The sequence below is a fragment of the Spea bombifrons genome, chromosome 2, assembly GCF_027358695.1.
Source record: "Spea bombifrons isolate aSpeBom1 chromosome 2, aSpeBom1.2.pri, whole genome shotgun sequence".
NCBI lineage: Eukaryota > Metazoa > Chordata > Amphibia > Anura > Pelobatidae > Spea > Spea bombifrons.
In genome coordinates, this window is record NC_071088.1 from 7,046,338 (window position 1) to 7,074,169 (window position 27,832).

The 27,832-nt window shown below is 40.7% G+C and overlaps 2 protein-coding genes across 2 annotated transcripts in view; one reads left to right on the forward strand and one right to left on the reverse strand.

The window, feature by feature from the left end:
- Window positions 1–15,019, forward strand: part of DSCAM (DS cell adhesion molecule) — a 99,686-nt gene extending 84,667 nt beyond the window's left edge. Inside the window, exons 28-29 of the mRNA XM_053455755.1 lie at window positions 109–411; window positions 14,539–15,019. Coding sequence (XP_053311730.1) covers window positions 109–411; window positions 14,539–14,879 — 644 coding nt within the window. The 3' untranslated portion in view covers window positions 14,880–15,019. The remainder of the gene's footprint in view (window positions 1–108; window positions 412–14,538) is intronic.
- The window catches only part of SH3BGR (SH3 domain binding glutamate rich protein), a 247,851-nt gene that overhangs the window by 48,190 nt on the left and 171,829 nt on the right, over window positions 1–27,832 (reverse strand). The window lies entirely within an intron of this gene.

Consider the following 27,832-nt stretch of genomic DNA (forward strand, 5'->3'; position numbering starts at 1 on the left):
ATGCCCAGAATATAACACCACATTTTAATGTCCAATTAAATAAAAGAAATGTAAAGCTTTATTTTGGCGGGTTCTGTGCTTTTCATGTGTGGCTTTCTCTGCACCTAGACCGAGCGCGGAGCAGCATGGTCTCCACGGAAAGTGCCTCTTCTACCTACGAGGAGCTCGCCAGGGCGTACGAGCACGCCAAGATGGAGGAACAGCTGAGGCACGCCAAATTCACCATCACAGAATGCTTCATATCAGACACGTCGTCAGAACAGCTCACCGCGGGGACCAACGAGTACACCGACAGCCTGACCTCCAGCACGCCGTCAGAGTCGGGAATATGCAGGTTCACCGCATCGCCCCCAAAACCACTGGACGGAGGAAAGGTGCAAACTATGGCGGCTCCAAAGGCGCACAGGCCAGGTAAGAGAGCGCGCCTCATAATGGAGACTCCGTGCGGACGTGTTAATTATTAACCCTGGTCTGTCACTCCATGTAAGGCTTTACAGTTCTATACACTTAATGATGTGTCATGAAAGAGCGACGTGGCATATGCCACGAGACCAGCCATAGTCCTGGATGCCGATCTGCATTACTACTCCTCCAAACTCTCTCTGTTGTTGGGTTGCTCGTTGCTTTTGATTGGTTCAGGCAGTCTTTGGTGGGTGTGGAGAAGGGAGAGAGCGTCAGGACAGACAATTGATTGGATAATGCTGGCTCTGCCACAGACTGTCACCCATCTCGGCTTCCATAAGGGGAACTTCTAAATGACTGATCATGTTTGTACGTTTTGTCTTAAGCGGACCACCATTTTTTTGCTGGACAGTCCCAGTTTTCAGCAGGCAGCGGGGATCAAGGGCCAGTTGGGGAGATCCTCATAGTAGATAACGTATAGAACATTCCTTCATAATCTGCTATGTCCTATATGGATGTAATACCAAGAAAAGTCGGTATTTTATTCAGCCGCACAGGAAGAACTTGTTTTTGCTTCTTTGATCTCCTGTGAGCTGTTATGTTATAACTCTCCCTCCGAAGCGCCGAGCAATATTTATGTAGTGTGGTCTTCTTTTTATACGCGTTAATAAAACGAGAATTTTTATTTGATTCTGGAGCTGAGTCATTCAATGTTTTGGTTTTTCTTTTTAACGCTTACTGCTACGTAAACACCTCTAAAATTCTCCTAGAAAAAGCAATACGGACTCCGGATATTTGAACTTTCTTTTAATATTATTACATTTTAGAGTCCCGCGGGAAAATTCACAATTAATTCCCAATTAATTGTGAAAGGAACTCGATTATTTGAATTTAACTATACGTCAAGATTTAATGCTTTTTGCCCATCTTATATTCTGATTTTTAATTTAAACAAATTATTATATTTTATCTATATAGCGCCAACAATTTACGCAGCACCTCTTTCACTATATATATATATATATATATATATATATATATATATATATTCAAGGGGTCTGACGAGACGAGAATTGACAGACTAAGACAAACCGATACGTTAGGTGGATCGGCTCGGCTCGCAAGCTTACAATCCTTGAGGGAATGGGGTGAGAAACATAAGGCACAGAGAAAGGGCGAGAGGTAGTGGGGTGACAAGGAGGTTCTAGCAGTTAAGATGGTGCGGTTTCTCTGAAGAAGTGGGTTTTGAGAAGTTTCTTGAATGTCGGGAGGGAGGGTGAAGGCTGAAGGTTGGGAGGAAGTAGATTCCAGAGATATGGGGGCAGCCCGAGTGAAATCTTGTAGACGGGAAAAGGAAGAGATAAGTGAGGAGGAGAGCTTTAGCCCATGGGAAGAACATAAGGATCGAGTAAGAGAGTATTTGCTTATGAGGGCAGAAATCTATGGAGGAGCAGTGTTATGGGGGGTATTATTGGGGGGCAGTGTTATGGAGGAGCAATGTTATGGTGGGTATTATTGGGGGGCAGTGTTATGGAGGAGCAATGTTATGGTGGGTATTATTGGGGGGCAGTGTTATGAGGGGAGCAGTGTTAAAGGTGGTATTATTGGGGGGCAGTGTTATGTGTTAATTTAATTCTAAAGGTAATTGGGAGCCAGTGGAGGGTTTCACAGAGTGGGGAAGCAGAAGAGGAGCGGCGTGCAAGGAAGATAAGCCTAGCAGCGGCATTTAGGACAGACTGCAAGCGCCAGGATCTGGCGAGGGACTGAAAATGAGGGATGAAGGAGAGGTTTGAGTCAGGGATGACCCCAAAGCATCGGGCCTGGTTAGTAGGAGAGATAGTCGTGTTGTGGTGATAGAGAATTCAGGCAGTGGAGTGGAGGGAAGATAATGAGTTCAGTTTTAGAAAGATTAAGTTTCAGGTAGCGTTGTGACATCCATGAAGGAATAGACGACCAGCAGTTGGTAATACGGGACATGAGAGATGGAGAGAGACCAAGAAAAGACAAATATGAAACCCTATACAACAGGAAGAAATGAGCAGACGAGATGGACCAAATGGTTCTTATCGGCCATCATATTCTGTTTCTATGTTACCTATCGCAATTAGTGACGGAACATGAAAGAGTTTGAGCATAAACACAAAATTGATTGCTTTATGCTCAAATAAACATTCTATTTAGATTTTATCTTTCCATGTTGATCGTTATCCTCGCTCCCATAAACACAACGCGGATTCTTGGGGCCTTTGCTTAAGATCATCTAAGTTACTGATACAACGGGATGTCAAAATTCGGCATGTTGAGTAGCTGCCGAACGCTTCTGGTATTGAGGTATTGCTTCTCGTTTCCTTTTTCTTCATCTCAAAATGATCGCGTTGCCTCTTAATGACACGTGGTGCAAATTACAGCGTACTATGGAGGTTGTGATGGCGAGGCACAGTCCTCCATTTTGTCTCTGTGCTGCTTACAAGGGAGATCTGTGATCTGACCAACTGCCCCGTGGAGCACCGGAGAGCCTGATAGCCCAATAGAATGATTGGTCCATTAAGTTCTCTCGACGTTTCATCCAGAAGCTTCCAAACAATGAAAATCTCCCCTTCCCTCGTGACAATTCCCTCGCTCTCCTTGATGATCAGATACCTCTACTGTCACCATGACAACAGGTCCATCTTCGCGGCAGTCGCCTTCTCCCCTTCGGAGCTGCCGCCAATAATGAAAATTCCCTTTTTTTTTTTCCCCCTCTTCATTTGTACGCAGATGCCAGATAACAAAAAAACAACTCCATTTCGCATTGAAACAAGCTATTGGCAATCATCGGGCACGCTGATCCGATTATTAAAATATATCATAACGCCACACAGCTGGCATCACATTATTAATAAATAAAATCCATTTCTATTGAATTTTAAAACTGTTTTCAATTCAAAACCGTGTGCCGGGGGGATCGCCACTTTTAGCCAGGCCTGGGGATGATAAGCGGCCCTGGCACTTTAAGGCCAGTAGCCGCCCGTAAGCAGCATTGTCATGGACCACGTTTTTGGCCGAAAAAACGCCTACATGTGCCCGCTTATCAAAAAATAAAAACTTACATTAAAAAGAAGCTTAGCTTTTACTTGAATTACAACGTCCTGGGTAGTAATTTTCCTATTATACTGCATTTAAGTAGTAATAAGGCAGCCTAAGGAAAGCTTTATATACTTATCTAATGTCAATGTCTAGTAAGGCTCTATGAAGTCATTTAGATGTTATTATAAACTCCCGAGGTGACCCGCTGCTTCGGCGAACAGAAAGGCAGCATGCGCACCTCTTCAGGATAATGTGCCTGGCTTCGGATGGAAGATTGTGTAACGGATATTGTCAGCTCTTCGATGGCGTCGGAGATCGGGCATTACGTTCACAATGCGGGTTCCGTAGTTAATTTGCGGTATCGTGAAAGGGCCTTTTCAAAAGGCGAAGGAGCAATCAAACCCAAATGTCAACCCTGTTCTTTTCTTTGGTGTTCGAATAGAGGAAGAAGAGCGTGAAGCCGATGCGCTTTACAACGGACCCCCGTTACAATGAATTACTCAGCCATGCCACAAAGCAAAGATATACAATCCGATAGTCACAACAATGTGTGGCTTCCAAGCAACTGGTCGGGTTAACATGTCAGGTTAATGTGTCTGGGTTCACTGTCCAGATGACGGATTGTATTGAGGGCTTCTCCCTCTTGCCTTCCTTACATGCCCCCCAGATAGACATGCATATGTTTCTATGCATATTTAGCATGATTTATTTACCTGTTATCACAAAACCCTGGGTTCCACCATATCGAATATCCATATCATGACCCTTCATGCTATATATTCAGTTAAAAATTGAAAGCTTTGATGATCGTAGTACGGTACAAAAGAGTGATGGGGCAGCCGGGAGGAAAAGAGATTCCCAGCTCGGTTCACCGTACTGATACATAATCAGGCGACAATCTCTATAATAAGTCAGACTTGGGTAACTAGGTGCGTAACGCAGTCATTGCATTGTTTTCAAACAGAAGTGCTAGGTTAGCTTTTTAAAGCCAAATAAACCGCAAAATAATATAATTGATAACCAGTATTAAAAAAAATATATATATATATTGTGTATATATTTTGTTTTTTCGCAATTCAGTGGGTCGAGGAAGCTGGAGCCGGCAGCAACTTCATCCAGTATACATAACATGAAATTTAAGGGGCGTTATGGTGAATTTGTTTAACTATTCCAAGTACCTGGCTGTGAAGCGGCCTGTTATACAGAACTCTGTGTGGAGTCCTTGGCTTGCAGGGTTCCATAAACTGTTTTATATATATATATATATATATATATATATATATACTTGTTTAAAATTATTTTGTTGGAGTTGTCTTAATTCTAGCAAATTTTTATCATTTTTTTCCAATCATATTTTAGTTTTTTGAGCTCGATAGAACCCGAAATACATCCCAACAATGCTGCTCCGCTTTGTTTAGCAGAACAAACGCTTTTTGACAAAATCTAGCGTTCCAAATGATTCAGTTTCTTTTTAATGTTTCAATCCGGATTTTTTTTTTTTTTTTTTAATCGTGTAAATTATCGTGGAGACTTCATAATTATAACGGTACTCAGCGGCACAAAGAAAACTCACTGAATGCGGCTGAAAAGCTCCCCTAGAACCAAAACACTTAAATGTATCTGCAGGATCAAAATGATAAGGAAAGACTAACGGGATCTCCGTGCGGCTCGGAGGGGAGAAGAGGAGAGAGGGAGAGACATTTAAATACATAAAGGGGGGGGGTGTTTATTTGAAAGGATGAGAGGCCGTAATTTAACACTAGAGGTTCAGTTTTAATTTACTGAGAGGGTGGTAGATAAGTGGAACAGCCTCCCAGCAGAAGTGGTAGAGGGTAATACAGCGAGGGTATTAAACATGTATGGGATAGACATACGGCTCCTGAATCCAAGACGAGATCAACGACTGAAGGAAAGGAGGAAAACTGGTAGACTTGATGGGCTGAAAGGTGTTTGAAAGCCATCAATCCCTCGGTAAAGCACCCTTTTGGTACAGAAGAGGTTAATTGTTACCAGCATGCCTTTAGGGTAGAGATATAGCTGTGTTCATGCGCATCCTGGCACAGCGCGTCGTGTTACATGCCCAATACAACCGACGGCAAAGGAAGAAAGAAATGATTGCGGTAATAGCGAGCGCAGAGTACATTTACAGTTCCATATCCTCTTTCCTAGAGCTTTACTTTCCCTATAAAGGGAAATCTTATAGTGTTTGTCTTGTTGTTTATTTTGTCATACCTGCCAACTGTCCCAGATTTGTTAACAATAACCTGCTATCTGGGTTATTCCGCTATCACTATCATGCTTCTCTGGTAAAAATGTGTCTATTTTCCACAATATTTTCTGCTGTAGGCTGATGTGCGACATCATAGCTGTCTCATGTGAGTCCTCGCGCGTCCCCGTGCTCCCAGGCCACGATGTATCCAAACCTGCAAGGGCCGGACTCAACGAACTCCTCGTCATAAAATCTATTCACAAAATCATTCCGCTCAGATTAGAAATTGCTTTTATATAATTAGTGCTGTAATTGTAGGGCTTTATTATGTTATTATGTTACCAGACGATTTACACGGAACGCTGGGGGTTAAACAACATTCTTTCCAAGTGCTCCCAGGCGCGGAGTGATGTTGAGTTGAGTTGCCCAGGCGCTGAGTGACGGCGAGTTGAGTTGCCCAGGCGCGGAGTGACGGCGAGTTGCCCAGGCCGGGCTGAAATATGTGGCACTGTGACTGTATATAAAAGTCGGTTTAGTCGCCCATTAGTCGAGATTTGACGCTGACTTGGTTGGGTTCACTGGCAGCGTGCAGCAAGTCACCGGGGAACTCGTCTGTTCACAGAAAGCTGACAGTCAGGTTGAGGATTGGTTTGAGCGTCACCCAAACAAAGACCAGCGAGACCCCTTTATGGAGAACTCACTCCAGAGTTATTTAACCCCAGTAGGACTCCTAGGCCTGGTCTGGAAATTGTCTGACTTTGTAGTAGGAATGGATGGAAGAGACGCGATAGCAGGTGGAGCATTAACCTCCTCCATTGTCTTCCCATGGTGCTGATAGAAAGCTGTGCTACAGATACACGCCTACAGATACATGCCTACAGATACATGCCAACAGATAGATACACGCCTACAGATACACCCCCACAGATACACGCCTACAGATACACGGCTACAGATACACCCCCACAGATACACGGCTACAGATACACGCTTACAGATACATGGCTACAGATACACCCCCACAGATACACGCCTACAGATACACCCCCACAGATACACGCCTACGGATACATGCCTACAGATATACACCGCTACATTTATACACCCCTACAGATATACAACCCTACAGATATACACCGCTACAGATATACACCGCTACAGATACACCCCTACAGATATAAACCGCTACAGATATACACCGCTACAGATACACCCCTACAGATATACACGCCTACAATAGATACATGCTACAGATACACCCCCACAGATACACGCCTACAGATGCTGCTTCTAGCATCAAGAAACAGTCCTGTTAAGATGATCAGATGCTGGCTGAGTGTGATAGGTTCACATGGAGGCCAGATTGAAACAAGAACAAAAAGGAATGTGTCATTTTTTTTGTTCCAGTCCAAATGTTTGCCTTTCTTCCATGCAAAAAATGCATCTTGAGTTATCGTTCCTCTGTTTCTGTGACATGTATGTAATAACTGTAATATCTGCTCATGTAATAACTGCTGATTAGGCCCCATAGCCGGTTTCCAATACTGGATCTTAGTGCCGTGTCCGTGTGGGGGGGGGGAATGTCTTCTACATCAAATAAAAATATTATCCTATTAAATATACGCTAGGTAACGGGTAGGAAATATTTAAGGCACGGCACCTTTCCTGAGATAATTATTAGACTTCAGCATCCGGAATGTCAGTTGGTTCTTTTCTTTTTCTTCAAAGAACATGTTGTCACAGAATTAAGATGGCATTCGTTCAGATACCCTGCGAGCCAATCGATTTCTGCCCGCACAGGCATTTGGCAAGCGGAGCCCTATTTTCAATACACAGGCCTTTTGTTCACATTTTCCACGCCTGGATGTGGCTTATGTTGTACTGTGCCTGAAAATATTTATTTTCTGTATTACTTAGGCCTGTTCCGATACGGGGGAGTTTAACCCGTATCTTCTGTATTAATCTTACGAGAGAAATCCTCCCGTTTAGCCAAATATAGTTTATAACGTGATTGGCACCTATAGGACTGACTGAAGCATCTCAATGTGTCCGGCTCGGAGGAGAGAAGGGAGAGGAGAGAAACAACCGGCCATCATCTAAAACTAGAGGGTCAGAGGCTGAGATGGAATGTAAGGAAGTTTTACTTTACTGAGAGGGTGGTAGATAAGTGGAACATCCTCCCAGCAGAAGTGGTAGAGATTAATACAGCGAGGGGATTTAAACATGCATGGGATAGGCATATGGTTCCTGAATCTAAGACGAGACCAACGACTGATTAAGGTCTGAGTCTTTACGGCAGGAGAAACGGGGAGACTAGACGGGCCGAAAGGGGCCGATCTGCAGGGAGAGTCTATGTTTCTGTATTTCAACACGAGGAATAATAAAGTTTCATAGAGAGCAAACATTTATATTATATGAATCTAAATGTTTAGATGGTAAAAAAAATCATCATTTATTGTTAGAAACATTGTGCTAGCAGGATGGCAGATGTATAGATCAAGAGACAGGTAGGTTTGAGAAACGTCTGTGTTGTCTATCATTTATGACATCATAACGCGGGCAAATTATATAAAATGGGTCGTACAATTTTCCTTCTCTATTTAGGTTTGATTTTTTTGCGGGGGGGGGGGGATTATCTTAAAATAACCTTTTTATATATCATATGGACAGATATGATATCTGTTGGAGCTGCTTGCAACCTACATATCCGGGATCCAGAGGCATATTGCTTCTGGATCCGGGACTCGGACATGTAGGTTGCAAGCAGCTCCTTGTAATGGAGTCTTTGGTTTTGTGCGGAGAGGAGTCAAGTGATCGTGTTTGTTTCTCATAACTCACTGATTAGTAAGAAGATCGTTATCTCACATCGTTAAAAATATATGAACAGGAGCCAAGGGTGGAAACCCAACGCCACCCCAACTCTTTGTTTCCATCGCCGCGTAATAATTAATTCACGACCGTTCCGTGTTGAGGTGCAGACCGCCGCTCGTCCTGTATCGGTTATCCGCGCGATAGAACGCTTTCTAGGGTAGCTGAAGGGATTATAAAATAATAAAGGCTGGAGACCTCAATTAAAACGGTTTTCAGGTCTTTTTGACCTATTGTAGAGTTTCAGAACACAATCTCTTCTATGGAGATTGTCAGACATCATCCTGGATTAAAAGGCCAACTCCAGCGCCATGAAACGTTCTTCGACCCGCATAGAATTCCAGGCAAAGCCCGGGGTTCTGGAAGACATTGTTAGCTCTGCAGCAGTTTCTATTCACTAGGAACATAAATTAATGACCGTGTCTACGGAACGGGAGCGTTAATAACGAGAGAGACGGAAGAGGTTAGGGTGACCTCTTGGTGGTGATGCGTAGGATTAATGGGAAACATTGTAAACTTTTAGGGAAAGAATATAAACCTAATGTCGTTGACCTTCTTCAACAATCATTTTTGGGAATTCCTACCGGCGCTGTTTATTCTTCTATATATACAATTTTACTGATACCCAGCAGCATATTCTGTGGCGGCCCCTCTGCTGTGTAATGACCGGGGCCCTTGTACCCGTTTGCCGAGTTCAGCGATACATTATAATTGTTTTCCTAATTTCAGTAATCGTGCAGATCCTGAGATCGGGATGTAAACATGGCGGCTCCCGTAGTATACACATAGGGTGTGTGATAATAGGTATATATTGCTTAAACACAACTATAGAGTGTATAGAGCTGTAAAATATGGGACGTGATACAGTGATGATCTGACTGGTTATTGCACGGTTGCTTTTGAGGACCTTGTTGCTTTTTAGCGCACAAACAACTGTTTTGATATTTCGAGTGCGTGCCCGGCAGTCCTGGAAGCCTTCCACGTGGAATTTGTTTCCGATCGCTTGGAATAATTCATTATCTGTTACAGCTTGCTGGCTCATTTACCCATCTGACACGCAGATCCTGAAATCCAACTAATCATAAACAGATCAAATGTATTCTTTGATAAAATCTCTGTCTTGTGTACTGTGCAATCCCTTGTTTGTATACTGAATTTTAGAGCCACAGCCATATTTTATATATATATATATATATATATATATATATATATATATACCATTCTACTATTGAATTTTGTCCAGCACTGATGGGGTTAATGTTGTAAATGACTATTGTAGCTGGAAACGGCAGATTTTTAATGGAATCTCTTCATAAGCGTACAGAGGCCCTTTATCACTCCCATCACTCCTGTGTTCCAATGGCCCTTTATCACTCCCATCACTCCTGTGTTCCAATGGCCCTTTATCACTCCCATCACTCCTGTGTTCCAATGGCCCTTTATCACTCCCATCACTCCTGTGTTCCAGTGGCCCTTTATCACTCCCATCACTCCTGTGTTCCAATGGCCCTTTATCACTCCCATCACTCCTGTGTTCCAATGGCCCTTTATCACTCCCATCACTCCTGTGTTCCAATGGCCCTTTATCACTCCCATCACTCCTGTGTTCCAGTGGCCCTTTATCACTCCCATCACTCCTGTGTTCCAATGGCCCTTTATCACTCCCATCACTCCTGTGTTCCAATGGCATGTTGTGTTCGCTGATCCAAGTTTAAGTTTAAAAGGGCAATTGATGGTTAGAGAACCCTTTTGTTACCGCTAGAAATTTCTAGTGGCCCTATGGGGCCTGATTGGCCAGTTGGGTAATAATCCTCCTGGGTATGTGTGCCTAGTCTCCCTTGGTGTTCATTATATCTGTTATTGGCACCAGATCTGGGGATTAAAATCTGCTCCGGCATTTTAAGGTGAACAGGCTTACACGTGTATGAAGTACACGGCTACATGTATGAAGTCTGTGTCCGAGTGCTATATAGGCGATAAAGGTATGTAAGAGGTGCTATTAGACAACAGCCCCGCCAGGCATTTGCCTGATGGCCGGTCCTGGCCCGCTTGGTGTAACAGGGCTACATCGTGGTGCAGGTCACTTATTCCAGGTCATACAGTCAGTGACAAATAACACCGAGCCACAGGAGAGAACCCAAAGCTTGTGTTTAATCTTTTCTGCATTAGAAGGAATTTTCCTTCATAAACAGCCAAACCGCATATTTTTCCCATCATTAATCCAAACCGTGGCTCAGGCTGACAGCAAATGAGTTTAGAGTAAAACCTTTTACATGATCTAAACTTACAGGAACGTTAAACATGTTAATATCAACACAAGAGAAATAATCCGACGCAAAGCCGCCCAAGCAGCCGTCACATGTAGGAATCACAGATACTCGTTACTGAATATCACGCGTGGACAGGATCAGTACCGGTGTGCGAGAAAACTATTTTCCTTGTTTTTTAAAAGAAAAGCAAATTTTGTCCAGTAAAATGGATCAGAAATCCAGCGCAGACGGGGTTAATGACTATTGTAGCTGGAAATGGCTGATTTTTTATGGAATCTCTTCATAGGTGCCCAGAGGCCCTTTATCACTCCCATCACTCCTGTGTCCCAACGGCCCTTTATCGCTCCCATCACTCCTGTGTTCCAATGGCCCTTTATCACTCCCATCACTCCTGTGTTCCAATGGCCCTTTATCACTCCCATCACTCCTGTGTCCCAATGGCCCTTTATCGCTCCCATCGCTCCTGTGTTCCAACGGCCCTTTATCACTCCCATCACTCCTGTGTTCCAATGGCCCTTTATCACTCCCATCACTCCTGGGTCCCAATGGCCCTTTATCACTCCCATCACTCCTGTGTTCCAACGGCCCTTTATCACTCCCATCACTCCTGTGTTCCAACGGCCCTTTATCACTTCCATCACTCCTGTGTTCCAATGGCCCTTTATCACTCCCATCACTCCTGTGTTCCAATGGCCCTTTATCACTCCCATCACTCCTGTGTTCCAATGGCCCTTTATCACTCCCATCACTCCTGGGTCCCAATGGCCCTTTATCACTCCCATCACTCCTGTGTTCCAATGGCCCTTTATCACTCCCATCACTCCTGTGCTCCAGTGGCCCTTTATCACTCCCATCACTCCTCTGCTCCAGTGGCCCTTTATCACTCCCATCACTCCTGTGTTCCAATCACCCTTTATCACTCCCATCACTCCTGTGTTCCAATGGCACGTTGTGTTCGCTGATCCAAGATTACATTTAAAAGGCTAATTGATGGTTAGAAACCCCTTTGTAATTATGTTGCAGCCAGAAATGTCCTTGTTTTCCATGAAAACAGCAAAGTAACCCCAAACTTTTAAACTCTCTCTCTCTATATATATATATTTATATATACACACAAATTTTTGTTGGTTTAAAAATATTAGGAAGCCTTAAAGTGTATCTTACATTTAGGATTTAGCAGCAACCCCCCCCATACACTCGCAAAAGCAACACCACAAAAAATTAAAGGGACCACACAGCTATCTAATGCATTAAAGCAGCAGAGATCCCGGACGGAAAAGCTCTTTTATCCTTCTTGTTGCTAATTTGTTTTTACTTTGTTTGTTTTTTTAAACACTTTAAATAATTTAAAGTTCTTTCAACGCAGAATTCAGACCGTTGATAAATTTAATCTCCTGTTAATAAGATGCCCACGATACGAAGAAAAAAAAAAGGTAATTAGAGCTCGGGGCCGATGAACCGTGCCACGCGCTGATTAACGTTCTGCAAGGAGAGCGACGTCGCTCAGCCTCATTGTGCTCTAACAAATTGGCGGCTGAAAGAGACAACAAAATCCCATTTTATTCCGGAAGACGAGAAGCGACTGGGAGCCGCCGTCCTTTCTTCTCTGCTTTCAACATCGACTGATACAATAAACCTCGTATTTTTTTTTTTCGGCACAAAAAAAAACACTTAATGGCACTTAAATGGAAATCCAATTGAAACGAGGAAGAAGTCATTTTCTGAGAATGTTTTATAGGTTATAAGACAAACAGTTTACCGGCTGGATCTGCAGCCAAGGTCACGGTAAAGTGCCTCGGGATGCGAAAATAACCGCTCTTACGGCGTGTGATGGATTACAGCTGTCTAAACAGTTATTTTAGGTTAAATGCTGCAAAAAAACTCACATCCAACATCTACAAGTAACGGTCATGTGGTACATAAGGTTAAAAATTAGGCTGGAGATGAGCATTTAATGACGGAGCAACCCAAATAATCCCAATATACCTCTATAAACACTCAATGCCACGACTAAAACATTCAGAACGGGCATTTGCCTAAATGTGGCTGATTGTAAGCTCTTGAGCCGAGCTCTCAATACCTAATGTATCGCTTCGTTTTAGTCTGTTCTGGTTTCGTCAGACCCTTTGAACGTAGGGACTGTAAGAAGCGGCACAGGAATTGTTGGCACTATATAAATAAAAGGAAATAATGTGGCATTGCCAGTTGGTACACAAAGGCTAGAGATTGCCCCAAAACAGGGAGATCTAAAAAAAAAAAAAAAAATGAAATTAAAAATGGTTTACTGTTCCTTTAAGATGAATTATAACTTTATTTAAATTGCGTGTTTGTCCACGAAATGATCCGATTCCTTACTCCGTTACATTTCAGTTGTCGCTAAATAAAACAAAAATCACTCAAAAAAAAAAATATATGGAAAAAATATATATTTAATTTATATGAGAAAGGAGAATAAGACCGCGCGTGCCTTTTGTTGACGGCTTTTAATACAAGACATGCCATTTTTTAGATATTTGAACGTTTCTGCCTAATTGTTGGCAAAACTTAATTTAAATTGCGGAAAGCGGGCGTTTGACATCATTTCCTGTTTCCTGCTACAGCAGCCAATCTGGAAGTGGAGCGGAGAACGCCATGCTGCTTCCCAACATAAGAGGATAAGGCAATTTTTTTTAAAAAATTGCAAAATATCTTACAAATTAAGTATTATTTAAAAAATAATTAGAATAAAGATAATTGCATTACTTTTGGTAATTTCATTTTTTTTCCCATTGTAATGCAGATGTGACAGAAAAAAATCATATTTTTGCAGGTTTTTCAGCATATTTTTTATGAAACCGTTTTGAATTCTGTTTATTTGCGGATAGATGCGATCACTTAAGTCATGTTTCAGAATTCACCCAAATTTTACAATTCTGAGGATCCTGAGATTTGCTGACCTCTTTGGAATTATACAAGGACATAAATCATACGTCGCTTATTACCCAGCCTCTTCTGTTTCTCAATCAAATAGATATGTGTATTTTTAACTGTAACTCGCTTTAACCGGACTCAGGAGTCCAAATCCATAGAAATATTGGGCTATTTTGTTCAGAATGATTGTGTTCCGTTTTAGCAGCAATTACCATTAACTCCAGCCGCACTTTACCGCATACAATAGCCGAGTATCCCCTTTACATTAAATCATCTCTCTCTGTGTACAAATGCACAGCGGGATTTATGTGCATTGACGCTCCTTCCCTGCCCCCGACGATTTGCGTCGCAGGAGGTGCATGCGCGCGTACTCACCCGCAGCCAGCTCCGACGCTGGTTAGTGTGAGCGTTTCAGGGGGTCTAATGAGATCCCCCACGTGCTGAAAGCCACAGCTGGCACAAAGAGTGCATGTAATAATGGCTGCTCTGCAGGTAAGTGGCTTCATGGATGCAGTTTAATACTGACTGGGAACCGAGGCTGCATCATTGATGATATTAATATAATGCTCCCTATCATAACAATAGGTTTGTTCAGCCACTGGTGGTATACTCAACGAGAGTATAAGAGCAGCCATTCATATCCAGCCATGGCTGCAAGTCCCATGGATGCGTTTCGGCCCCTATCAGGCCCTGCTAGACATGATCTGAGTAGTGGACATGCCCTTAGGCCTCTCATCAATGGAATACTTTTCATGTCTTGAATATAATTCTAACAATGTTTTATTTCCCCCCCTCCCCCATTGTCTTTTGAAGGTGATGTGATGAACTTGCCGCCGTATCTTAGGATGGACTTTTTATTAAACCGAGGTGCTTCAGGAACTAACAGAGACTTGGGATTAGGGCAGGCTTGCTTGGAACCTCAGAAAAGTCGAACCCTGAAGCGGCCAACGGTCATGGAACCGATACCCATGGAAAACCCATCGGCACGGGAAGTACAGTCATGGCAGCCTAGCGCCGTGGCGCCTTTACCTCCGCGGGAGGGAACAGAGCTAGGACAGGCAGCTAAAATAAGCAGTTCGCAAGAATCCCTGCTGGACTCCCGGGGTCATTTAAAAGGAAACAATCCATATACAAAATCATACACCCTGGTATAACAAAAAAAAAAGGTTGTAAATACTAACAACTAAAACAAAATGCAAATCAAAAGCTACCTTTTTCTACTGAATACCAACATTTATAATTTAAAGGAAAAAAAAATAAATAAAAGGATTGCCAAAACATTTAAAAAGAAGAATTTACAGACAGTGCAAAGACTCGACACTTTTTTTTTTTCTTTTGTTCAGCTATGAAATATTCATCTTCCTGGATGTCAAACTCTTAAAAAAAAAATAAAATAAAAAAATTCTGCCACATTTTTAATAATTTTCTACATAATGGTGCATGAGGACATATTACTTGAATTCCAGCACACCCAGGCAAGGAGTACAATTGATGCGGAATCGTAAAACGGCAGTTACCTGGAGAAGTTATCTTTGCACTTTTTTTTTTTTTTTTTCATTTTTTTTTTATTAATCATTTTGTGTCCTCTTCTTTTGTTACATAGAGCGCTATCAGAGAAGATAGACTGTTTCTATTTAATTTTTTTTTATTATTATTTTAAGTTATATTGATGACATACTGCATTTTGTCTATAAGAAATAAAGGGTCTTTTGCCTTCTGATGTGACGCCTGCTTTGATTTGCTGGCTCAGTTAGGTAGAAAATGCACTATACTGAGGCTTTAATGCTTTGATTTCCCCCCTCCCCCCCATGGTGCTCCAAATATTACACACACAAAAATAAAAACACGGATTAAATGTCCAATTTATTTTTTACATATTATCCATGAAGCTGTTTGAATAATACCTCCTTTTCATTTATCAGGTCTGATTACCAGCGCTGCTTTCAATGTGAAGTTAAGTATGAAATATGATAAGGGCTGTCTTTAAAAGAAAAAAAAAATGTCTCTTTTTAACCAAATTCCCCATGCTGGTTTTCTTTGGTATTCTACGTTGTGCGGGTTCAAATTGGTTCTTTACAATTTAATGGAAATTCATCATACCTGAACGCAAACGCTTTATCTGAAGTTAAAAATACTTTCTATGCATCCTCCATAACAAACTGTTAGGGTCATGTCTCACGTGTAACTATTTACCCCTTCCTCCTAGCCTTACTATGGGTAAAGGAGATGCCAAAAAATAAAAAACATAAAAAATAAAATTGAACAGTCCGACCCAAAAGATCCTACGATCATTCATTAATTAGCGCCTTAATAGAGACGCCCAATATATGTATGCTAAGCGCATACATCAGTTATTATATTACCTTAATTCCCCTACAGGTATTCGCAGCATTTCAAAGGAAGAAGAGTTCTTAAAATTAAAAAATATATATATTTTTTCTTAAAACAAGGTTATCTGGGCTAAAAATAGACTTACTGATAGAAATAATCCGTTCATGGCTTGATAAAGTTATAAATTATGTTTACAGAATATTTTGCGCTGACAAAGTTTAATGAACCAATAGGAGATGGAGCCTGTGCCCTGTGTCTATGCCATTGGCTGAACAGTGTTCTAATTTGGAATGCATATGCATATAAATGATATGTTAATAGACACATAACCTTTATGATACTATAGCCACAAAAACTATTTAAATTGTGTAAACATTGCAGTTGCCGCGTTGTATTGTGTGAATTTCCATTGAATTGACATACAAAAGATCGATTTTGGGGGGGAATGCCCTTGAATTCTTTAAGAGTGAAATGTGATTGTAAAGAATAATTATAGCCCCGATCAGATATTTTGGTGTCTGTACCAAAGTACAACTTAATACCTATAGCCCGGTTGGCCTAAGGTAAGATGGAGTACTCGGTGGATGGTGATACTCTTTGCTGGGCCAATGTAGAAGAAGATGGAAGCTTGTATCTGAAGAAGACTTCTCTTAAGGTCCCAGAAGCTCATGTCATTCTACATCATTGGTCCATCAAAAGCTATCACCGTGATCTTAAGGACAAGGAGTATTCCTTTGGCTCTGTAAGAATTAATAGTAACCGATGTAATATTGTGATATCTTATTACGAGGAGTCCCGGGTCAGTGATTGATTGGAATTGGAAAGTTCACCAAGAAAATTAGGGTTACCATCTTTATCCTGTTTTGAGTGATTGAAAACACCTGCCATGAATCTTAACTATGGACCTGTTGTAAAGAAGAAATATATAATTTGTGAGTTTTAATGTTTCTCTGTTGAACGCACCCAATAATACCTCTTCTCAGGAGAACATCCATTATGGAAGCCTCAATAATGGGTAACGGTGAATTTAAAGGGCTACACACCATGGCTGAGATGTAGTTTGTTGTACTAAATCCTTAAGCCCTCGAATGATGCATTGTTACCCCAAAAACAATTAAGCCCCGTAACTTTTATGGGGCAAGAAGGGGGCGGCTTCCCCAGGTGCTGCAAGCTGAAGGACACACATGATCTACACCTGGGGCAGGTAATCAAATGCTGCCCCGGGTGCCAAGAGCGCTAGTTACGGCTCTGAGGTCTGAATGCTATTTAGTGATTCAGACACAACTAACATGAATACCTTTTGAGTCTTCTGTGGGATGTTCTCATGAGCAGTTGTCGTGTTAATGCTTTCAAATATTGTGCTAGATCTACAAAAAGAGTTAATTATATTTATTGGTACCCTTTTACACAGTTTATATTATCAGTTTATTTTAATACGGGGAAAATTGGATGGCAAACCTTTTAAATGATTTGAGAAAACCATGAAATCCTCGATGGACATTAATAATATTTTTTTTTTCCAAAAAAAAATATTATTTTTTTCAACTAAACGGAACAATTATTTAAAATATATATATATATTTTATTCCATGTGATGTCACTTTTTTTCATACTTTAATTTTGCTGTAAAATGTAAAAAAAAAAAAAAAAAAAAGTTGTAGAATTACTGCATCCTTTAATATGACAATTAATGCTGTGAAATGAAATTATAATTCCCAAATTTCGACGTGAGAAATATCTTTGTAATGTCATCATATGCTGTATGATTGTATACAGATATATATATGTCGAGCCTTCGATTGTTTAACCCTTGGAGTGTTGGAGGGGTCCACAAAGTGGCATTAGAGGCCAAAACTCACGTTGGACTAAATATGGAGACAATATTTACTGTGATCTTTAGCGGAGTCTGTAGCGTTAATTATTGCTACTTTGTTTCATTAAGTGAAGTATATTTTTGTAGCCAAGTAGATTTCCAATTTATATTTTTTTCAGGGAAAAAAATAAACTTTTATTTCGAATATTGTCCCAGCAGAAAAAAAAAACCAAGATGAAATGTAGTCTGTTCCCATAGAAATGTGGTAAATATGTATGTCATACATTATATTATAATTATAAAATATTAATTATAAATAAAAGGTAATAATAATATTCCAGCACGGATAACATCTAAAAATCTTTAAAAAAAAATCTCTAAAGGCCCGCCATTATTCTTATATTCATTCCTTCCGTACGGGCCTCTAGGTAGCAATTTTACGGCCTATTTAAACAGAACTGGAGCATTGGTGTAGAGAGAACTAATATTAATAATTTTACAAGCAGGAATAAAAATTAAAAATGTATTCAAATTAAATTACGAGGGTTTTCTCCACCTTTGCTGTCTTAAAAAAAATTATATATATATATATCTATATATATATAAAAAATGGGGTTGATATTTGGGTTGAGCTCAATAGCCTTTTTTTCAACCTAAATTACTATAAATATAATTCACAAAATAATATTATTCACTAAACTCACAATATTCACTATTTTGGTAGCAGGCTGGGAAGACATTTGGTTAATTGTTTTACTTCCTTGTCACAAAATAAGTAAAGTACACCTAAGAGAAGTCTCTAGAAAAATAAGATTTTTAGAAAGTAAACACATTTTTAACTTTTATGTTACCAAACCCACATATTTTAATTTTTTTTTCGCTGTAGATTTTGAGTGCCACGGGATAAATGATAAAATGATTGCACCTTAGAAAATCATGACATTAAAAAAAATAAAGGGTTTATTTTATATTTTGAGTTAACCATTCGGACGTAAATTTTATTCCGCACTGTGTATCCGAATCCTTTTTCTTTTATTAAAATGGCGTCTGTGCCTGTTGGGAAATTACTTTTCTCCCTTAGAAATATCGGAATGGAATAAAACTGTGAGATAAGAATTGTACTCGACTATACACACGTCCTAGCTGTTAATCTGTCTGTTATTCACAATCCCGATCGCTGTTATCTTAGATTTGCACCGAAGATTTGAAATTCCTGTATGTTAACTTAATTTTTTGTGTTACGGGTAATATCAGAAATCCAGTTTAAATCCCAGTATAATCCCAGTATAATCCAAGCATCCATCATCAATGTTTAGTTCATTGGAGACTTTTATTTCACAATATTTGATGCCCCAACCATAGAAACATTGAATTTAAGGGCAAATTAGCCCGATTCAGCCCATCTAGTCTGGGGTAAAACCTTAATCAGTCCTTGGACTCGTTTTAGGCCCAAATGGACGGGTCTAATATCAGCCAGGCTTAAATATGGTGTTTGGCAAATAGGAGTCCTGCCCTGCTCCGGGGTTTGGGGTATGATCATGCTAATGCTAAAATTCAATAGTTTTGTTGTATTTTCCCATTTAAATGTAAATTTCTGGAAAAAAATAATAAAAAGACCTCAATTTAACTAAATTTTTTTAACCCACTGTATGTAAAGTACACCATTGCGTCAAGGTTTTAATAACCCATTTGGAGGGGGGTATGATTGACCTGTAACGATGACATCATGGATATTGTGCGGAACAAATAAGTGTACGTATATATATTTTTTTTTAATATGAAAATTGAATTTTCAGATTCTTTGCCTATTTATTTCTGTTCGAAAAACAAATGTGTTGTTAAAGAATGGTTTAAAGGTTGTGTGGGGAAGAAATACAAAAAAAGATGAGAATTGCCAAGTTTTTGTAAAAATACTGCACAATTAAAATAAAAAAAATCTGCTTTTTTTTATTATTTATGAGCAAATTATTGATTTTCTTTACATTGCTCAGAAATGAAAAAAAAAACCTTTTTGTTTTTAATGTTTTATTTTAAATTTCATGTATGACGGTACGCACCTGTCCCTGTATATTCCGTGATGTCATTCCGCCGCTGTTTGCTGTGAAGCCTTGTACTCTGTTGGGGCATCTGAAAAGTTGATGGTGATACCGAATTTAATGGCGGCAGAGAGAGCGCAAAGATGCCTTTTTCATGTTTCAATAATTTGTTTTAACCTTTTCAGGTTCAGGAGGGGAATGCCCTTCCCCCACTGGGATTTAACACTCACTATGCACTATACGCTTACAGATTTCTTTTTAAATATAGCAATTTATTATTGAAAAAACAGCCATCTCCCCCATAACGATATCTGCATTTTTATTTTTTTTGGGATTTTTATTATTACCCGTCACTGTGTGTTTGGATAATAGGTATTAGATGCGGCGGGGTGTGTAGGATGTTGGATTTTTGATATTTGATCTGATCCGGTGTTTCACTATAAACAAATTCTCACCCGTCTTTGCCTCGGTTTTTCCAGTTACGATTAAGTTAATAATTAAAAGATTCTCACTTGCACCATGTGTCCTGGCTTCTTATTTCCATATCATTTATTTTCTCGTGAATATTTGCAGGAATGATAAAATGTGCTGAAAAGTCCTACAAGTTTATGGGCGGCCTTGGACCTCAAAGCTCAGAAGTCTCGGGGAATCACAGGAGATTACAGAGCATCTGGGGCAATACTTTATTCTCTGGATGTGGGCAACAATATGGAGTCCCTTCACCCGCTTTGTGGCTTTCGACAGGATTTTGGGGGCTTTCTGTGGGATGTTTTGCCCGTTCATCCAGTAGAGCGTTTGTGAGGTCAGGTGCTGATATTGGACGAGTCGCCTGTCTCACAATCTCCGCTCCAGTTCATCCCAAAGGTGTTTGATGGGTTAAATGTCAGGGCTCTGTGAAATCTCCAGAGTCCAGGTGAGGTGGCTTTACCCCACTCCAGCCATCGCTTGGCATTGTGCACAGTGATCTTCAACTTGTGTGCAGCAGCTCAGCCATGGAAACCCATTTCATGAAGCTCCCGACGCACAGAGCTTGAGCCGATGTCTCTTCCGGAGGCAGTTTGGATCTCTGTATTGAGAGATGCTTTAGAGGACAGATTTTTACACACTCAACGGCCCCACTCAGTGAGTGTGTGTGACGTAATGCTCCTAGATACTTCCATCTTATAATAATAGCACTTACAGTGGACAGATCTAGAAGGGTAGAAACTTCACAAACTGACTTGTGGTAAAGGTGGCATCCAATGACGGCGCCGCGCTTAAAGCCACCAAGCTTATGGGTACGACCCGTTCTCCCACTAACATCTGCCTACGGGCAGTTTATATACCCCTGTTAGTAACGGGTACGGCTGAAACACCTAAACTACATAATCAGGACGGGGGTCCAGGATTTGTGTTTGGCTGAATGCATGTCCGGCAAGCCTAGGAACTGGGGAGGGGGGTAGGGTAAGTGCATGGGTAATTCTGCAGAATCCATATATCCATATTCAAGGGGTCAAAACTGTAATTTAAGGGGGACACAAATGTTTAAAGCCCAAAATTTTGAGAAGTGTTTTATATCTTCACCCACCGCATACAACTGATTAATACATCGTCCTATGAAGGCATCAAAGCTTACTTAAGACAGATACTTTGAGACCAGTCGGACAGTCGGGGCGATCACTCACTGCACTCCTGGAGCTTTTCTTGTAATTATAGGAATGTCTCCGTTCGGATGAATGTCTCCCTCGTCATTATTAAGTTTTCATGTATTCTGCAGAAGGATGCGGACAGGAGCTCAATATTTAAATAGGGCAGAACTAATACGTTTCAGTACGCGTGCGATAGCTGAGAATAAAAGCAGTAAAGTACATTTTTGTGCTTAAATAACTTGTTTTAATTAAATAATGTTAATCAAATCTCCTTCTCTATTAAACTGTCATTGTTTGAAGACGCAAGGAACATTATGTAAAAGTGATGTTATATCCACTCTACGGAATTTAAAGGTACGTTTTAATGCACATTTTAAGTTTTCAAGCAGCCAATCAGTGGCGAGAACTGTCAGACCACAGAGAAGGGCAGCTGCAGGGCTGCAGCTTCTACCTTGGGTAAGTGATTTTTTTTTTTATTTTTTGTAAAATGCATTGAACTGTCCCTTTAGCACTTCAACAGCAGCGTCATCATTCCTAAAACCCTTACCAGTAAAAATGTCTTTATACATTTTCATAAATGTGTCGCCATGTGACAAAAATTCAGTTTCTGATAGGTTGTTGACAGAAAAACAGAAAAGGCTTCTCAAAGGTTTCTGTATTTTTTATATGATAAAACACCCAGAGGTGGATTAAAACACCAGGTCTGCTATGGTTATTTTGCTTAACGTACTGATGAACTTAATTTTTTGCCCTATGTGGACAAACTTTAAATAAAAATAAATATATATTTTTTTTTAAAAAAAATTAAATATTTAAATAATATATTAAATATATATATATAAATATAATATTAAATACGGACACTTTGCCTCATCCCGGGGCATTTACTGAGCAAGCACTGGAGCAAGATGTCCCCAGCCTGGGGGGAGGGGAAAGAGGCAAATGCATATAGGGGGATTCTGCAGGATTGCAAGGGGGGGGACACCATGTAAAGTTAAAAGGACTTCTCCGCTTTTACCATGTAAAGTTAAAAGGACTTCTCCGCTTTTATTAAACTCCATTTGATGGCTGGAGTGTCCCTTTAATGATCAAAATCCAGAATATGACACATTTTTTTACCGAATCGTAAAACCGCTCAACCACGCATTTTGCAGTTTCTCTGTTCTGAATTAATAATCAACCTTATTTGTTTACAGTTATAAATGTGCCGCCTCGGCGGATCTGCTACCCTTCACGGACTAGTGACTTATTTTTTTTCCTGCCAGCTGGTACATCTAAGGGATATATTTCAGATATAGTCTGTACACTGTGTGTTTATTTATATGTCTTCACTACTAACCCTTATTTATGTTTCCTAAAGATCTACTATTTGAATTTATTAACGTCTTAATTTAAAAAAAATCTTTATATTACACGAAGCATATTGAAAAGCCCTGACGGACGGGCTATCGATCGCCGGCTGGCACTTAGGTGCGGTGACTCTAATGATCTTTTGCTATCACCGGCGATTGATGTTCAAATCAATAAAAACACGCTTCTTAATTTAGAGATAGCTGACTGCTTGCGATTTAACTTGAAAACAGCTGTCTGTGTACTTATTTCTAATTTAACCATTTTGGATCTCCGTGGATCTTATCCCCTTAAGGACAATGGGCGGTCCCTAAACCCAGTGAAAACGATGCATTTTGAGACTGTACATGTACGTGCTTTGTCATTAAGGGGTTATTCTCCCAAGGATCGACGTGATGTTTGTTTGTAGGTCCGTTTAGTTAAAACTCGACCACCAATATGTAAAAACTGAAAGAAATGATTCCATTCAAGTCGTATTACACCATAAAGACCGTGCGGCCATGTTTTTGGTCACAACCACCACTTGGACCTTCGCTGGTCTTCTACTTCATTAACGTGCCGATTGACGAAACGGCACAGAAGGGTTGCTGGCCAATAGCCCCTCCATAGTTACGAGATTTGCCGCTGGGGTCCTTCAGTGTGGGGGCCGCTGGCTGGATACAAGCCGCCATTGCCCTGCCGGTGTCTCTTGGTCATCCCTGGTAACATCCCATTGTTGTGTTAAATAATTGTATAAATGGTTTACGAGAGAATAATAATCATAGCAGTTGGTTGGTCAGTATCTGGTGGGGCCATTGGGGCCCCTTTGCCTCATTGTTGATGAGATAAAGTTCTCTAAAAAGTATATTTTGCTGAATTCGTAATGTAACGGTTATGAACGGGTTAATTGCTCCTGCTGAGTTGAAAGGGACTGAAGGGGTTAAGCACCATTACTAGGTTGGCTTGAATTCTCGGCTTATTCTGAGGCCCTGTGCGTTTTCGGCTTATTGATCTCCTGTCTGATAGCTCCCTGGCCCTTGAAGGCCAGTATTTGGACTTTCTGAGGCCCTCCATAAAAGTTCTGGCACCGCAGGCCTTGCCGCTGCCCCCATTATCCTCTTTTCCGCTGCCGAGGCTTTTGCTGGCCGTGTTATCCAATTAAGGTGGACAAAAAAAAGCTATTGACTGATTGGCCTTCATCAATACCTCTTCCGATCCAATATACTCTTGGATAATTAGTACTTTGTGAACATACAATTAGAAAGACCACTGCATTCTCTTTGCAATTCCCGCAAACACATAAATATCGCCCGGGAGCCGCCCGATCTAGAGAAACACACGGAAAAAGGAAGCAGAAACGCTGATAATGTTTCAGTCCGGCGAAGTTTATAGAGATCCTTGGTCAAAGGATTACGTTTGAAACTTTTAAGCTTAAAGGGACAATTTAAATGCCCCTGGTAGCCTCACCAAAAAATAATGCATATTATGAGTGCATATTATGAGCACTTCAAAAACACTTCATCAGGGAGAAGCTGCAGCTCCAGAGCCTCCTCTGTGGTTTGACGACTCAATCATCTTTATACCCCTTGTAATTTAGTCAATCCCTTTATAACTTTTTAAGGGAATGACGCCTCTTGTATCTTGGAATATTTTGCAGCCTCGGTTATTCCGGAGGGTGACTTTGTAGTCATTTTTCAGCTGTCAGGAATATAACCGAAACAAAGATAATTAGAATAGTGTTAGCGAGATAAGCATGTGCTGATCCTTGCAGCGAGTATCTACAGTCCTTGTGTTAAGAGAGATGGGGTTGTTAATCATTATGTTAATGTACAGTAAATACACGATGGACTGCTGACTCCAAGAATAATGTTGTTCTAGACGGCCATATTGCCCCCCCCCAACTAATTAGCTTTAAACAAAGTGAATGAATGTAAGAATATACTAAAGTTCTAAACTCGAATATGAGACTGGCATTAACCTCCGCCAGATCCTTTAGTTAGAAGAGGATGTGTCTGAAATTCCTGACTTATTTCTTGCGTCATGGACACATCGCGTGGATATAGACAGGGCCCGTCTTAGTTCCAGGCATTCTAGGCAGTTGTCTGGGGTGGCTGAATCTTGGGGGGGGCGCAGGTAGAGAAACCAGCCTGCGAGTGCATATTTGCTTCTACTTTCTTTCCAGCTCCACCCTTTTTTTCTGATTGACAGCTCTTTCCCACAGCAATTCCATCCCTAACTCATCCCCATCCATCTGCAGCGAGCACATCCTTCCCAGGTGGACTCCGCGTGTTATGCCGTCTCTCTCCTGTAGGGGGAGCCATGTAATGCCTGCTGCTCTGAGATAACGCCACGAAATCCCACCTTTTCAGGGAAGCCGGTCACCTGACGGATTACCTCCTTTCCTCTCACCTGCCTCTGCCTCACCTTTCCTAAACTCACTCTTGCTACATACGTCTAGATTTCTCATTTATTTTAATGTCTGGATTAGAATAAATCAATGATTAAATAATAACTTTTTAAGAAAGTTCAGATTATTGTCAATTAGTTTAAAGTTCACTCAAAGCAACTAAGATCCGGCTACGTTATTACGTTAATTCTCGTCTCATCTGCCCTCATTCCCTTTATCCATGAGAGTCGTGGTGGTCAGACTGGCAAAGATCTGGAACTCAAATGGTTAACACAACTTTATTTTATGCCCCAAAGGCAGAAAGCTCTAGACAAACGTATAACTCTAACGCAGCGTCTTGTAAATTATTCCAGAAGAAAAGATTAGATGGCTGTGCAGATAATGTACAAAACCGGAAAAAAAGCTCTAATTTTATAATAAGCTAGATATTTTTTAGGGAAAAAAACCCTACGTTAATGAATGCAAATGATCATCCGAGGAAAGCTAATTGCACATTCGGAATCGTCGCAATATGTCCCAGAAAGTAGATGTTGCACTTTCTACACACATCCGCGCATGACACGCAGATGCAACTCCCTGGGTGATATCTTCGGTGACGATCATTAGCGCTCGATAATAAAGATTTTTCGGGAAAGCAGCTTTTGCTTTTCTGGTAGAATTTTATGGGGAGTTGTACGAAAAAGGCACTTAACTTTCTTGGCATCTTCAAAATGATATTTGTGACCGCATACGGTTTGATGATTACGGTAGTTACAATATTTTTCTTCTAAATTAGAGTTGTTGTAATTTTGTGAATATAGAAGAAAGCAATACCCATATCGATCCGTTTCCTAACATAACATTTATCGTTCCACTTTGGTCCAATTTGTGTTTAGGCTACAAATTTCACTTCCTGCCATTTTGGTTCAGACAAATTTCATTAATTTTTCTCTCTATCTCTCTCCTTTTCTCTCTCCTTCTCCTCGTTCATTCTTCTTTCCTCTTTAGAGCGCTTCCCCAACACTCGAGGGAGAGATCGTCCCAGGGGTCTGCATGGAGGCTCTGAAGTGAGGGAATGATGCACACAGGGCAGCAGAGAAGAATGAAAAGTGTTGTGGAAGGTGGGGTGAGAGTGAATGAAAGAGGGAGAGCAAAGAATAACACATTTCTTAAGGAAATTCAGCGTGTCCTTTGTTTTTATTTGCTTTATGGGGGTCCCTCTTTGACAAAATTTCACGATTTTTTTAAATTTGTATGAATCCAGATCTATATATTTATATTATGATGTCTTGACTTTGTTTATAACTATCTTATAAGTTATTTATATATTAATGACATAACTCAATAAACAAATCTTCCATTCAAATTTATACGATGATATTAACAATGGTAGAAACAGCTTATGGCATTTAACCCCTTAATGACAAAGCCCGTACGGGCACTAAATGCATTGTTTTTAATGGGTTTAGGGACCGCCCATTGTTCTTAAGGGGTTAATGTAGAACAAAGCCCGATCTATTGCTCTGTATAGTGCTACAGAATTTGATGGCGCTATATTAAACAATAAATAATAATAATAATATTAGACAGAGGATGATCAGTGTTCTATTGTTACAATGTAATAGGAAATAAATTAATGTATAGACATTCTGGGGAGATCTGGGTGTTAAGTGTTTTTAACAGATATAAATCCGTCGCTGGATACATTTACTAAACAAATACACAGAAGGAGGGAAATAAAAGTATATATTTAAGCACCAGGGTTGTAATAACAGAGATATAGAAGAATACTATTGTTGGGGATCAGCCATTGACTTGCTGCTGATCTGGTGATTTTCCAACAATAACTAAACAGAGTAATCGCTAAAATGCATAATTTTTATGACCTCAGCGGCTGAACGTGGATCTCCATGTCGGGTAAATATGGCAAAGTTTGATGTTAATGACTGTTGTAGCTTCGATCTTCCGGGCTAGGCTTACTCCCCCCTTAAAAACCCCAATAATGACACCACACCATAGAATATGGATAAGAAAAGGCCACAGCCAATTTTATTTATTAGAGTCATTGTCACGCCAAAACCTGAAACAAAACATAGGTGCGTTAACAAGGACAATGACTCAAACACCAACATGTAAATATTTACAATAAACACTCAAGCTTGCCAAGCAATCCAGGTAGCATAACCCAATACCACTTAAGGAAGGGACATACCGAGATGCCCCCACCCTGACCTGAGGTTCCCAGCACTGACAGCCAAGAACCTACCACCAGATGTTACCAACCATTCACTTACCACCACATTAACCCCCTGGATACCTGGCAAGCTGCCGCCCCACAGGCTGTGACAAACGACACCAACCCACAAACAAAAGAAAAAAGGGGAGGGAGGGTGGGACACGCAACCAGGTAAGCTAACCACAAAAATGGTTCCTGAGCCCGGGAAAGCAGGCACTTATATAATCTACCCCTAACTCCACCCCCGAAATTCCCGCCAAAAAAGCCTACCCCTCCTCCGCACAACAGTCAAGGCCCACTATAGCCCATGCTGGCCCCCCCGTGGGCATCATTCTATGAGTTGCTGTT